Source organism: Hibiscus syriacus, unplaced genomic scaffold (genome assembly GCF_006381635.1).
Source record: "Hibiscus syriacus cultivar Baekdansim isolate YM2019G1 unplaced genomic scaffold, ASM638163v2 tig00111005_pilon, whole genome shotgun sequence".
Lineage (NCBI taxonomy): Eukaryota > Viridiplantae > Streptophyta > Magnoliopsida > Malvales > Malvaceae > Hibiscus > Hibiscus syriacus.
This window is the reverse complement of record NW_024062949.1, coordinates 858,112-874,138: the sequence shown is the minus strand read 5'-3', so window position 1 is coordinate 874,138 and position 16,027 is coordinate 858,112. Positions and strand designations below refer to the sequence as shown.

The window sequence follows — 16,027 nt, the reverse complement described above, 5'->3', positions numbered from 1 at the left end:
ATTTGATTTGATTAAGGCGAAAACTGAAGTCAAACAGACAAAATTGTTCTTTAAATCTCTGTCTGCACATGCCCTAAAGCTTGCAAAAAAAAAAAAAAAGTACTCCATACCATTACATGATAATCTTCTCACCTCAAAAAAAAAAAAAAAAAAAATATATATATATATATATACCAGTGTGAAGCTGCACTGTTAAGAGTATACATAGCCATTTCTCTCATCACGAGGGCCACTGTTGATTGCATGAACCCTTCTCCTTCTCCATCTATCTTCTTCTTCCTCTCTCTTATTACTCCTAGACGATAACCCAGGGAAAAATACAGGCAGTTGTTCTAACAGCAAGTGGGGGCATCTTTTATGTGGATATATTTTCATGGGCAAGCGGTTTTTCAGCACTATGAGGCCATTTTACACATCCATGTTGGTGTTCTTGTTGATTCTCTTGGTGTTGCAGATTTGGGTTCTCTGTGATTTCCAAGCTGGAGCTATAAGGATTCTTCCTGGAAACGATAACAAGGGTCAAAGGGACTTGTTGTTTCAGAAGTACTTCAATGGAACCGATAAAGGATTTGAAGAAAGCAAACGGAGAATTCCCAGCTGCCCAGATCCTCTACACAACTAGCAGAGAGTTGTTTCCTCTTTCTTTTCTTTTCCAGGAAATTTGTTGGATGATAACCAAAATACCCCCTTTTTTCTCATCATTTTCATGCTAGCGTGTCGATTGATATTGGTTATTCCCGAGGGAAAACGAGGGTATTTTGGTACTGTCTCTTTAATTCCTTTTGCACCAATTTGAAATGTCACTGTTGCAACTTACAAGACTGAAAAGTTAGAGCTTGTAAGCAATGAATGGAAAGGGAAAAAAAGGGGCATTTGATTCGTCTACATCCTTAAAATGAACTTGTTTGTGGAGTGACAATATATATACACAACAAAGAATCAGACTTCACACATGAGAATACAGTTAAAAGTGGGTGGAAAAGGTGAAATCTTTTTGAAAGTTTTATGGAGTTTAGTACTTTGTATAGTTTGGAAACATACACGAATCTCTGGTTGGATCTTGCAGTTAAGAAATCTTTGTCGTTTTAAGGGGAAAAAAAGAGGGTGAAGACAGCTTACAATCAAGTGCAGACAGAAGAAAAGAGAAGGTTGAAAAATCTGCTGCTTATTTCGTAGCTGCAGTGGGTTTGTTTGCTAGTGTTTGGATTTGGTATCAAATTGCACATTAATGCACGTATTTGCCTACACCATGAAAATGGAGATATAGAGCATCTATTTCCCCACTTTATAATAATAAAAATTAACTGACCCTATTCTCATATGTAATGGGGTAATATTCCCATATGTAATGGGATAAGGGGATGTAGGATAGTAGGTTGTCCCAACGCCAGGTTGAGAGCAGCTTCCGTGGGGATATTTATAGTGATTCGTAAAATTAAATACTTGGTAGTAGGCATAATTAATAGGCATAATATACATTACGTGATGGATATTTATAGTGATTCGTAAAGTTAATGTGCCTATTTGTTCTTTTTATGAACTGGGCCTCGCTCCTCAATGGGACCAACAATAATGGGTAATGGAAGAACCGCAACACGCCCAAATGCATGGGTTTTTTGGGCTCAATATGGCACCCACTTTAATTATTTGGCCCAATAGAACACCTCAAAAATTAATTTAGAATCTATGATATTTTTTACAGTCCAAGGCGAACTCATCACCTTGTTAAAAAATTATTTTTTAGATTATTATGCAAATTTAATGTTGGAAAGAAAAAATACACTAGAACTCGTCACGTCGAGGTGACGAGTTCTATTAATTTTTTTCTTTTTGCTCTCTAAAATGTGGTAGATTATGTTGAAAAGAACAATAAACTATGAACATTAGATTAGACTTTCGGAAATGCACATTAGGAAGAAAAAAAACTACAAATTTAATACATTAACATAAGGAAGTAAATCGGACTAACCTTGCGAACACAATAAACATTAAATAAAATCATTAACATAGCATTATTGATTAAGAAGTTTTAATCTTCGTAATCAATAGACTCGTCAGAGGAAAGATTAAGTTCTTCAATTCCCTATTCTTTTTGTTGTTGTCGTTCATGTACAAATTGGAATCATACTTCTGGGTCTTCATCATCTATGTTTTTTTTCTTGGTCATTTGTTTGAGTGGGTGAGATATTCGAGCTGGAAATAACATCCTCAATGGTACGAGCAAGGTAGAGATCATCGAACTCTACAAACAAATCGACATTAAAGAAAATAATGATAGTAATATGTATCAATCATTCCGGCAAGGACTACATCATCGCTTAGATGAAACCTCATGCATAATAGTGAAAATCTATAATATAAGGAAGATACTTTTCTGCTGGTTCCAAGTAGAACTCTTGTTTCTATACTGAACTCCAGCTCGTATAGGTGAATGTTTTTTTTGGGAAACACATGGTTATAGATTTGTAAATTTAATCAAATATTATTTTTCCATACCTTATCTGGATAAGTTTAGCAAAAGTTGGTTTTTAGGGTTTGTCATTTACTTAGGAAAACATGGTAGGAAATGACACAATGTAATTAATATCATCCCTTTAGCAATCAAAGCCATGGCCCTAACTTTTGCATTTGAAAAGATAAAAGTATGGATGACAACGGTTAGTTGGATTAGGTTTTCTTTTCAACTCGACTTAACTCGAAAAATATGTATCTTTCATTCGAATCTGACTCGATCTAAAAATTATATATTTTTTATTCTATCTAAAAAAATACATATTCTCCACCTGAGTCATACCCAATCCGAAATTTTAGAGTATAAATCAAATCTGACCCGTTCGACTCATTATAAAATAAGGATTTAATTAAATAATAATAATTTTTTAATAAACTTATATTATTATCCTTGGTCTGGTCGGGTCGGATCGAGTTTTTTCACCCTCTTCCCTAACTCGAACCGATCTAAACCTTTTTTTTTTAAAATCCTATAAAATCGGATCGGATTAAAACTCATCGATTTCGAGTTAAATTGTTCCCGGATAACACTTCTTTCAACATATGTGGAGCAAGGAAAATTTATAGGAGAATAGGGAGGTATGATTTCCTTTGAAGGATAACTTTTTATTTCCTTTTCTCTTTACATTATCTTTTGCAATTAAGAAAGGATATCTTTTAGTTGATTGATCATAGTTCGATTTATAATCATTGATGCAGTAATATCTAGGAAGTTATGTGTTCAATTACGTTTAAATACGATTATTTTTAATCCATTAAGTGACTTCAATGATGAAAGATACGTTGTTTTCTCTAAAAATTTTAGATTCAAAAAATAAGATATCCACAAACGACACCATCCTATATGGGACCATTATATGTATGTCAACAATGCAGACCACAACACTTTAAAAATGCCAAGATTTATATTTAATTTATGCCCCACTATTGTTGTCAAATTCCCCCTTTAATCAACCATTTTTTCCTATCTCGATAGCGAAATTGAAAAAGATCTAAAATATTATATCATTTTTAAGGTTTTTTTTTTGCTTAATATCAAAATAAGTGTCCAAATTATATTGTTTTTCAAGAATAGGTGCCTAAAGTATTTTTCTACTCATTCCGATGTTTAACGATACAAACGTTATCATTTTAGGTGTTCGGACCATCAACGACTTTAATTTCTTCCGTTAAGTGACACGTGTCACAATATGGTGATTTTAAAATTTTATGTTAAAAAAATATTAAAAATATTATTATATTTATAAAAAACACTAATTTCTCTGAAATTATAAAAAAACACTAATTTCTCTGAAATTATAAAAAATCCCAAAATTCTAACCTTATTCCACTGTCGCCGCCCTTTCCGGCCACAAACACCGCTGTTGATGTAGTCCCTGCTATCATCCTAGTCATACACAGTCGTAGTTGTCGTCGATTGGCCATCAGAATCGCGTGAGATTATGATTTTCATCCTAGGGTTTGCAAGATATAAAACGTCGATTCGTCATCGATTGGTCACAATTTCATAAGGTTTTTTGGTCGCCGGAGGGAGATAAGGTCGAGTGGAGCTTCGTCGAGGGTAAACGGCGACAGTCGATGTGGGTTTAAGGGTTGAAAGGAAGATTTTTAAAGTTTTGGGGTTATTTCAAAATGTTTATATTTTTTTAAATATACATAATTTTATTTTATTTTTAATTTTAAAAAACATTTTTACAATTACCAGATTGTAATATATGTTACTTAACGAGGGAAATAAACACCGTTGACAGCCCGGGAACCTAAAGTAGTAACGTTTGTAAAGATAGTCGCCGGGATGAGTCAAAAAATACTTTAGACACCTAGGTAAAAAATGGTATAATTTGAACACTTATTTTGAAATTATACTTTTTTTTAAATAAAGAAAACTAATCATTTGAAATCATTGCAAAGTAATTACACAAAAAATTATGTACCTATTTTGTTTTAGTTTATTATTATTATTATTCTAACATTTTCAAGTTTAATTATTTTTATTATTACACAGAAATGTTGTAGTGAATGATATTTATGCACATAAATGAAAGATGAATGCCTCTCTTCCCCCCCCCCCCTGAAATGGAAAGGTTTCCCTGAAGACATCTCAATTGGAAGTTGTTTTCATGCTCTCGACACCATGATATGGGCAACTGTATATAATATGACATTTCTGTGTAAAAGAATACAAAAAAATATTATCTTAAAAATATGTTAGTACATATTTTATATAAAACCTCTTGAAAATAAATTAAAAATAAGGAAAATAAATTCTAGGTAAAAATGCATAAGAGTTCATGTATTTTGGAAAAAAAAATCAATGTGATCGTTGTATTATTTTTCTATCTCAATGTAGTCATCTGATTCAAAAAATAAATCTAATGTGGTATTTTGACTAATGTTTTCTGTCGTTGACTATTACAGTTGTAGCGTGGCAATTCATGATGCTGACGTGTCGATTCACGGTGCTGACATGGTAATCTATTTGCCATGTTTGAGTTACCGATTTAACTCATCTATCATGATATCCACCACGTTCTAACCACCATAGACTATCACGTCAGCACCGTGAATTGTAGCATCAACACCGTAACGGTTAACGACGAAAAACGTTGGTCAAAGGGCCACATTTGATTTATTTTTTGATTTAGAGGGCCACATTGAAAAAAATAATAATACGAGTGTTACGTTAATTTTTTTTCAAAAGTATAAGTACATCTTATGTCTTTTTGCCTAAATTTTACTATATGAATGATAAACATAGGAAAATTTTATAAAGATACATCAAATCTTAGAAATTTAACCATATATGTAGACTTTTATCTATTAAAAAATTTAATTCTCCTCTCAATTTATTTCTGTTGCGGAATACGGCTATCGAATAGAGCAAAATCGCAACTGATAATATGAGAAAATAAAAATAGAGATAAAGAAGACACAAATTTTACGTGGAAAATCCCTAAATAATATAGGGTAAAAACCACGGGCAACGGTAGAAGAATTTCACTATGAGAAAATAGGAATTACAACTTTTCTCGATCTACCAAGAAGAAAACAATGACAATTCTCTCTTGATAAAAAGGAGAAAACAACTCTCAATAAACTCTCTAAATTCTCTAGTATTGGGAGAAAGCTATAATGATTTGGGATGATTTTGAAGCTAAATGAGCTAAGGTATTTATAGTTGAAACGTAAGGACTAATCTTATAAATACCCTAAAGTACAATGACTAAATTATGATTTTACCATTGTCCAAAAAATCAATATTTTCGGTGCATACACCGAAAGCTCTCCCATTTGCACCGAAAGTGGCTTGGCCACTTTTGTTGACTTTTCAACAATCTCCCACTTGAAGATTTGATTGGAACAATCATATCTTCACACCATTCTTTCTACCTTGTACCTTCATGTTGCTTACGTCTCTAACAGGCCACAAGAGGATCGACACCAGGTAAATTTATCAGCTTTGATCGCCTTCATCATGAAATCTGCTATGTTGTCTTTGGTATGGATCTTCTGTATATCTACCGTCCCTTCTTCCACATTTTCACGAATGAAATGGTACTGAACTCGTATGTGCTTTGTCCTTGAATGAAATGTTGGATTCCTTGCTAAATGCAAGGCACTTTGACTGTCACAAAACAGATAGACATACTCTTGATTGTGCCCAAGCTCCTCCAATAACATCTTCAACCAGATTACTTCTTTACTAGCTTGTGTAACTGCTACATATTCTGCTTCTGTTGTGGATGTAGCCACAACTGACTGCAATTTTGGAACCCAGCTTACAACTCCACTAGCATCTTTGAACACATATCCTGTTGTAGATTTGCTTTTATCCAAATCCCCTACATAGTTAGAATCGACATACCCATTGATAAGTAAATTTGATCCTCTGTAACAAAATGCAATATTTGAGGTCCCTTTGATGTATCTCAGGATCCTCTTTACTGTATTCCAATGTTCTTTGCCAGGATTCGCCATGTACCGACTAACCACTACCACTGCTTGTGCAATGTCTGGTCTTGTGCATATCATAGCGAACATTAAACTTCCCACTGCCGATGCATACGGTACTCGAGACATCTCTATCCTCTCTTCTTCATTGCTAGGACTCATACTGGAGGATAATTTGAAGTTATTAGGAAGAGGAGTAGAAATTGGCTTACAATCTTGCATGTTGAATCGTGACAAGATCTTCTTCAAGTAATTCTTTTGTGAAAGCCAAATCTTCCTATTATTTCTTTCTCGGTGAATTTGCATCCCTAGAATCTTGTTTGTTGATCCCAAGTCCTTCATTTCAACTTCCCTAGTCAGTTGTGCCTTCAACAATATAATCTTTGTTGGGTCCTGCAACCAATATGTCATCCACATACAACATCAATATAACAAAATCGTCATCACCAAACCTCTTGAAATAAGCACAAGGGTCTGCATTAAGTCTGTTGTATCCAAGGTACATAATGAAGGAATCAAATCTCTTATACCAACACCTCGGCGCCTGCTTTAGACCGTACAGAGATTTTTTCAACCTGCAAACCAAGTTCTTTTTTTCGTCTTCTTCAAAACCTTCAGCCTGGAGCATGTAAATCTCTTCTTCAAGATTTCCATGAAGAAAAGTTGTTTTAACATCTAGATGCTCTAGATGTAAGTTCAATGTAGCACACATTGCCAAGACTACTCAAACTGTTGCTAGTCGAACCATAGGAGAAAATATTTCATTGAAATCAATACCTTTTTTTTGAGCATATATTTTGACCACCAGTCTTGCATGATACCTCTCAACTCGATCGCCACCATTTCGCTTGATTTTGAAGATCAATTTATTACCAATTGGCTTCCTTCCTTGTGGTAGTGGCACAAGGTCTTATGTATTATTTTTATGAAGGGCTTCGATTTCTTCTTGCATCGCCATCATCCACAATGAAGCATCTGAACTGTTTATTACCTCATGGTATGTTGATCGCTCACCGTCCTCTGTTAAAAGACAGTATGCCATATTTCCTTCTATAACATAATCTGAGTGCCAATTGGGACGTCTTCTCACACGATCTGATTGATGAGTTGTTGGAGCTTCAGAACTCTCTGGTTCTTGTTCATCATGTGTTGGTTCTGCTTGAGAAGAATCTCCTTGTTCAAACTCTTTTTCCACATGTATTTGCGTAGTCTTTGGCTTTTTAGTGCTATCATCATCTTCTTTTCTTTGTAGTTTATCTTCTACAAAGATAACATCCCTGCTGATGATCACTTTGCGGGCAGTGGGATCCCACAATCGATACCCCTTTACACCATCAGCATACCCCAAGAATTTGCATTTCCTAGATTTTGGATCCAGCTTTGAAATTTCTTGGGAGTTGTACATCACGTACACAATAATTCCAAATACATGGAGGTTTGAATAATCAGTTGGTTTACCAATCCACATTTCCATTGATGTCTTCAGCTCTATTACAGTTGATGGAGCTCGATTCACCAAATAACATGCGGTATTGACTACTTTTGCCCAGAATGATTTTTCTAGGCCTGCATCCCTTAACATTGCTCTTGTTCTTTCTAGCAAGGTTATGTTCATCCGCTCTGCCACTCCATTTTGTTGAGGATTGTTCGCCACTGTGAACTGTCTTTTGATGCATTCTTTCCTGCAAAAGTCATCAAAATATTCACTTGTGTATTCTCTTCCATTATCTATTCTGAAACACTTGATCTTATTTCCAGAATCAAGTTCCACCTGCGCTTTGAAGTTTTTGAAAGTTGAAAACACGTCTGACTTTTTCTTAATAGGGTACACCCAACATCTCCTAGAGTATTCATCAATAAATGATACAAAGTATTTTGCTCCGCCTAGGGATGTAACTGGTGCTTGACATACGTCAGAATGAACCAATTCTAGAACACTTTTGTTTCTAGAATTTGACGTGTTGAATTTCAACCGGTGTTGCTTACTTGTTATGCAATGCTCACACATAGTAAGTGATACCTTTGTTATGTCTGAAAGTAGCTTTTTCTCCACAAGGACTTTCATTACTTGTTCTGACATGTGTTCGAGTTTCTATTGCCATAGCATTGCAGAATCTGAACAACATGAGGCAACAGAGGCTTCTACTTCTATCAAAGTCTCTCTCTTCAGCACGTACAAGTTTGCAACTATCTTTTCGCCTTTCAACACCACAAGCGCTTCACGGAACACCTTTATGATTCCTTTCTGTATTTCAATCTTGCTTATATTATTATCCAACAATCCGTAGGATAATAAAATTTTCTTCAGGCCTTTCACGTTCTGCACATCTCGAACAACTTTAATTGTTCCATCATACATCTTCAATTGATGGTTCCCATGCCAATGGTCTCTAAGGTATGATCATTACAACTATACACAGATCCTCCTGAGACATGTTCATAATGATGAAACCATTCTCTTCTTGAGGTCATGTGATATGTTGCTCCCGAATCAATGAGCCATATATCTGCAAATCTTTTTCTGCTTTCCACGGTGGTTGACGCTTCACAATATAGAGCATCTTCATCATCTGAAGTGTTTGCGGTACTACCTTGTGGATTAGAGTTTTTATTTAGACTCCAACAATCATTCTTTAAGTGACCCTTCTTTCCACAGTTGTAGCACTTAAAATTCTTCTTGCTCATTGACTTCGATCTACCATGTTTGTGACTACTGCTTTGGTCACGTTCTGTTGATCTTATTCTCATCGTTGTCAACGCTTCTGCTTGTTGTAGATTTACTTGTCTGTCTTCCTTGTTCTTGCGTCGATTTTCTTATTGTAGAACAACAACTGCAACGTCATCGAAGACTAGACTGGTGACATTATTGTTTGTCAAGTTGATTATGAGTTGATCATACGAATCCAGTAGACTTTGAAGTAGAAGTTCAACATGTTCTTGTTCTCCTATTGTACATCTTAAGGATGTAAGCTGAGAAAATAAAGTGTTCAATTTGTATAAGTGTTCTGTCACTGAAGTAGATTCTGACATCCGAAGAGTGTACAATTTTCTCTTAAGGAAAATTTTATTATGCAATGATGTGGCCTCGTACAGTTTGGTGAGATGATCTCATATCTCCTTAGATGTCTTCTTCTCCTCGATGCTTGACAATACTTCATCTGCTAATGCTAGATGAAAGTTTGCCATAGCATTCCCGTCCATTTCGAACCATTTGTTGTCATCTGTGAAATCTACCGGCCTTTCACTGATAGCTGCTAGACAACCGTCTTTCCTCAGGATGACATTCATCTTCAATTTCCATAATGAGAAATTTCTCCCATTGAATTTTTTAATATCAAATTTCGTCGCCATAGCTTATTTTACGGATAGCTCCCACTATTTCACTATCGTGAATAGTTCTCTGGAATCTTCAAAGAATGAGTAATACCTTCTTACTTTATTATGTTGGAGGATACACCTTTTGGTGGCAACTACAAAGACAATAAGTAGATATTACACACTCTAATATGGCTCTGATACCAATTGTTGTGGAATACGACTATCGGATAGAGCAAAATCGTAACTGATAATTTGAGAAAATAAAAATAGATATAAAGAAGACACAAATTTTACGTGAAAAATCCCTGAATAATATAGGATAAAAACCACGGGCAACGGTAGAAGAATTTCACTATGAGAAAATAGGAATTACAACTTCTTTCGATCTACCAAGGATAAAACAATGACAATTCTCTCTTGATAGAAAGGAGAAAACAACTCTCAAGAAACTCTCTAAATTCTCTAGTATTGAGAGAAAGCTATAATGATTTGGGATGGTTTTGAAGTTAAATGATCTAGGGTATTTATAGTTGAACCTTAAGGACTAATTTTATAAATACCCTAAAGTACAATGACAAAATTATGATTTTACCATTGTGTGCATGCACCGAAAGCTCTCCTATTTGCAGCGAAAGTGATTTGGCCACTTTTGCTAACTTTTCAACAATTTCTTCATCAAAAAATCCCATCATATATTTTAAGAATCAAATTATATAAAATTAATTTTATTTACGAATTTTTTATCAAAAAAGTTATTGATGATTTTTCTTTCCTAACACTGTGGATCCACGACACAGGCAATACCTTTCCAATAGACTTCTTATTTGTTCAAACAGAAGAGCTTTTCCATTCCAAGCTTTTTACAAGGGTAATGCTAAATTAATCAAACAGCAACCAAATTTTCTACATAAAATTTTCTTTTCTATAATTCCCCAGATTTCAGAATAAACAGAAGAACATCTGAGAGAACAAAAAAGAAAAGAAAAAGAAAAAAAACCCTAAGCAATTCACCATTGATTTATTAAGCTTATTAGGACATGAAGAACATTAGAGGCAGAAACACCGGGAAGAACTAACCATTGATTAGTTTGACTGACACTGAGTTCAAAACGATAATAGTATTAAATTGTAATTGCAGTTACGATATTACAACTGCAATTTAATACTATGGAAACGATGCCCTCTTCACGAACCTCCCTTTCATTCGTGGCCTCTTATCAGCATTCAGTTTCCGAACCTCGTACCTTATTTTCTTCGAGAACAACCTCGTTCTCCGTTTCTCTCTGTATCTCGATACTCTTGCTTCTCTTGCTCCATCTCCCATTGTCGGAATTTGTCCTCCCATGCAAATCAAACCACCGTAGCTATGGCGAACTTCTTCTCCTTCATTTCCCTGCGAATTTGAAGTCAAATTCATTGTAAACACTGGTATATGGAGGGCATAAAGTAGAAAGCTTTAAGTTTACTTACCATGCAATCGGTCCAGCAATCGTCGGGGTTAAAATCTGGTCGGCCACCGGACGTCCACGGGGAGCCTTGGGTTGCCCATGAAGAGATGATTGATTCATAATCTAAGCTCAAAAATGGTTCCTTCTTCTTCGTTTTCTCTGTATTCTGTTCGTATTCCACTTCCCCTTTACTCTTATTTACCACTTCTTGCTTTTTAAACTCATCCTCTCGGCCGCAGCTTGCCGGGGAATCATAGTTAAAGCTTAACTCAAAAGGTTCGAAACTCTCTTCGTCTTCAACCTTCACTTTACCGTTTACCATTGAACAGTCTCTAAAGTCCTCTTTGGAGTCGATTAGCCCCAGCTCCTCCATTGCGAACGACTCGTTTTCGAGACCCTTACCGAGCAGGCTCTCGACATCGGCGGCAAACTCTGCAAGATCCATCTCGGAAGGGAAAACCCCATTCGAACCGTCAGCCAATAAAGCTTTAGAGTCGGTCGAAGTGCATAATTCAGCAACAAAGGGATCAAATATCGGCACCCTATAAAGCAACTGCTCCTCTTCATTCTCTTCATGCGATATCTCATCGACACCGATTTCCGGCACGATAGAAACGAGGTCGTTCTTCCTTCTGGAGCCCTTCACGGGTCGCTTCGTCCTTGCCTTTTTAGTAAACCCTCGATCCCACGACGGTGAAAAGCTATCCGAGGAATTAACCGAAGCGGTTTTCAGGCGAACTCGTGTATGTCTACGAGCAAACGGATTCACCAAATGAACCGAAGAATCACAGGCTTGACAAAGGAAAACATCGTCGGCAGCACAGTACCATCGAGCCCTTCTCTTTATACAGCTATCACAAGCTCTAACGTGCCTGGCACCAACGGCGTTGGCCATCTTCTTCTTGGTAGATAACATGGAACACAAAAGAAAAAGAAAACTGGGGACTGATCAAAGCTCAAACAGAAACAGGAAATGTTGAATCGGTGCTTTATTTGCAGAGACCTTAAAGTGGTACAATTATTTGTATATGTGACCCACAAACTACTCTTTTACAGTATTTTTAAAAGCCATTGCTTGCACTTTTGGGTCCATTCAACAGGCCTTATCTGGATTCCCAATGGTTGAGGCTGTAAAGTTGATCCTAATCTCTGCATTCTCATTGGATACATCTCTGATCGAGGGGATTTCCTGTGGTCCAATACACCAAGGACGTGAGAATGAGTCATTTGAATCGATCCTACTGAGTTTCCTTGTCAACCTTTTCTTTTTCAGTCTGCTAGGGTTTTGAATGAGACAGTTTTGTTTCTGAGTTTTTCTAACAGCTGCATTATACCTGTTGTTGTTAGTAGTCGGATCCCTTTTTGTGCGGTCCCCTCTTTGCGCACTTGCCATATCCATTTTTCACTTTCTTGATGCTTTGGTTCTTTTTTGTATCTCACTGCAACAGGGTCATGCAAACCAGTGTAATCTTCACACTTAAGTTTACATGGATCATATAACTTTAAACTTATAAAGTGATATCAGTTTAAGAATAGTATTATTCCTTCACAAGATTTTGAAATCGAGTAACTATATCTACACACTAGGTCATTAAAGACTTAATTTTTCTAGACATAATATAAATAAAGAAGACAAAAAAGTATCAAAGGTCAATGTTTTTCGTCATTGACCATTACAGTATACTGACATGTCAGTGTATTGACGTGACAGTTCATCTGTCATGTTTGAGCTACCAATTTAGTCAATCTACCATGTCATCTGCCACCTTAGACTACAATATCAGTACTGTGTATTGTCATGTCAGCAACATGAACTATCATATCAATACCGTAACGATCAATGATAGAAAATTTTTAATCAAATGACCATATTATATTTATTTTCTGAGTTGAATAGCTATATTGAAAGAAAAAATAATACGATGATCACATTATTATTTTTTTGAACAACACAATAGTTTCTTATTAAAATACAAAGACCTCTGGTGATTTTTGTCAATTAAAAAGAAGAAGCCACAAATTAAAATTTATAATTAGTATTTATTTAATTCATAAACCGATACACAATCATTTTATGTCATTAAAGGTTCAAGTCTTGCACGACAAAGACTGTTCTTGGTATATCTGTGGAATAAAACCCCGAGCCAATAGGTTTCTCAAACTAGAAGATAATAAGATAGAATAGGGTTGCTTATGTGTTTAGGTCTTTCAGCACGCAAGTTGATGGGTTTAGGGTAAATTGGATAGGGTGATGTGGAGATATGATCTTAAATGCATAAAAATCAAACGCACTAGAAAAATCACGTTTTGATTATTATTTCTAAGCTTCAAAATTATGATATATATAAATTGAATCAACTCCGTAATAAAGGAATTGTTGTTATTTCTTGGATATCCGAGATTGAGCACCATGAATGTCAGGGATATGAGCATTTAATATTACAAGAATAAAAGTTGTCTCATAACATATACTGACATATAATTGTCTCACGTACCTTACATTCTCATAAATATATGTTGGGCTATGAATTTGAAAATAAGCCATGAATCTGACAATAAGTTATGAGTCTGAAAATAAGTTATTAATTTGGAAATAAGTTCTGAATTTAGAAATAAGTTTTGATTCAGAAAATAAATTCTGAAATGTGAAAGTATTTATTATGAACATGGAATATGACAATGAATATGTGAATGAATATGAAAGTGGAAAATGAGAATTAAATAAGAAAGTTCTGAAAAGTATTTGAATGAAATAGAGTATGACATGATTGTTATGTTTATTATTGATTATCATGATTTTTGACAAAATCATAAGATGATGATTTTCATGTCTCTGATGAGGAAAGATGACTTGAATAAATCGGTTTAGATATTTAATGATTTTATTTGAATTTAAGTTTAATGTTTTGAATTGTTATGATATTTTAAGTTAAGTTTTATATAAAGAAAAATAATGTTATGATGTTGTTAAGTTGTTTAATATTTTATGTCACCTTAGTTTGTTTATAATGTCTCACTAAGTGAATACTTAGCATGCGATGATTTTCACGCGTAAGTAAAGAAGGGCAAGTGAAGTAAGGAGTCGAGTTGACATCAATCAACAAAGAACAACTACATGTATCAATAATGGCATCGTACTATTTTAAATTTTCTAGATGACATAATACGAATAAGATATCTCTAAGATATATTATTAGGGTTATAAATATGAATCAAAGTTTTATATTTTAGATAAAAATTATATTTTACGAGAACAAAGAAATATTTTAAAATTATGCAGTTTTTAAGCAGTATTGTTTACTATTGAACTACTAAACTTCTGCCTAAAATTAAGCTTGATTTATATGATAATTATTATTTATGATTTTACAAAATTCATGGAATAATTGTAAAGTTAATAATGGAATGTTTTATAATGAAACAAAATTTTAAGCATTTATGATCAATGAATGTTTGTAAAGTTGATGTGACATCTTTAACTCATATTTTGAGGCGTATACGGGCTATAGGTGTTACAAGGAGTGTTGTTCTCCCTTGAGATATTGTGTTCAAGCAGTTGTGTCTGCAAGGGGTGTGTGTTGTCAATGGTTAAGAAAGATTATGAACAAATACTACCTTGTAATCACCCAAAACTATTAAAAAACCCGAAAGCCAGAGGAAAATGACTTCAACCAAATTGTTCGATCATAATAGAATCATTATATACAAGTCGTCCCCATTTTCTCCGCCTCTCCATCATTGGAATTTGGAAGAAGATGCTCCAACATCGAAAAAATCAAAAGGAATCTAAAAACTAAGGGGTTGTTTGTTTACTTCAGAATGATTAAGCGCTGAATGATTCAAATGCTGAATGATTCAGAGGTTCTGTATGAATTAGCTCTAAATGTGACATGCTATTTGATAATGGCTCTGAATCATTCAGAATGTACTTATGTGTTGAATCATTCAGCACTGTTTTCTTGAATCAGTCAGCACTGAATCATTCAGAGGTGCGAAACAAACGCGCTGAATGCTAAACGGTTCAACATTCAGCGCTGAATGATTGCATTAAGAGGCAACACAAACAACCCCTAAGTTAAAAATTTAGAGACAAAAAATTAGGAGTATTTTCACAAATTTAAAAGAAATTTACGGGTGTTTTTCATGATTTTTAAAAGTGTATACTCTATCATAACGTCGTTAAATGAATAATGAAACAGTGACAAGGAACAGAGCAATACAAAAAAGGAATGATCAAATTAAAAATTTTGAAAGTTTAATGACAAAAACAAAATTATTATCAAAGTTGAATGATAAAATTTGTAGTTTGCCCATAACTTAAATTCAATGAATACAACTTGAACCCAACTGTGAACAAAATGATAATCCAATTCAAGATGCTTGTGAGAACACCAGAAGTTTAGCTCCTCACACCAAGCCTGAGTCCATAAACGGATTTTTGAGGCCCTATTGAGCCCAATATCATCAAACCAATTTTCTTATAGGTAAAGTACACAAATGATCCCCGACTAAAGCGTATTACTTTGTTGAGTCCCCTTATTATTAAAAGTTACAAAACAGTCTCCTGCATATACGACATTGTTTTGTTGAGTTTCTCAACTATTACAAGTTATAAAATGGTCATTCGACTATTCATATGTTCCAAATTTGTCATTTTCCGTTAAAAAATTTGTGATTGTTTGATTTGCTTGTTAACTTATTTATAGAGATATGATAAAGCTTGATCCCAAAACCATTTGAAGTGTATTTTGTTGATCAATTCTTTGTTTATATTGTTCCATTGAGTCTGTACTTGAGAG

At 34.6% G+C, this 16,027-nt stretch overlaps 1 protein-coding gene across 1 annotated transcript; it reads right to left on the bottom strand.

The window, feature by feature from the left end:
- Positions 1-10,828: 10,828 nt before the first annotated feature.
- Positions 10,829-12,174, bottom strand: LOC120149397 (zinc finger protein CONSTANS-LIKE 16-like). The gene is made up of 2 exons (XM_039162196.1): positions 11,251-12,174; positions 10,829-11,173 (listed from the first exon to the last, which is right to left on the bottom strand). Exons 1-2 carry the CDS (start codon positions 12,142-12,144, stop codon positions 10,946-10,948), a joined length of 1,122 nt encoding a protein of 373 aa, XP_039018127.1. The 5' UTR covers positions 12,145-12,174; the 3' UTR covers positions 10,829-10,945.
- Positions 12,175-16,027: the final 3,853 nt, after the last annotated feature.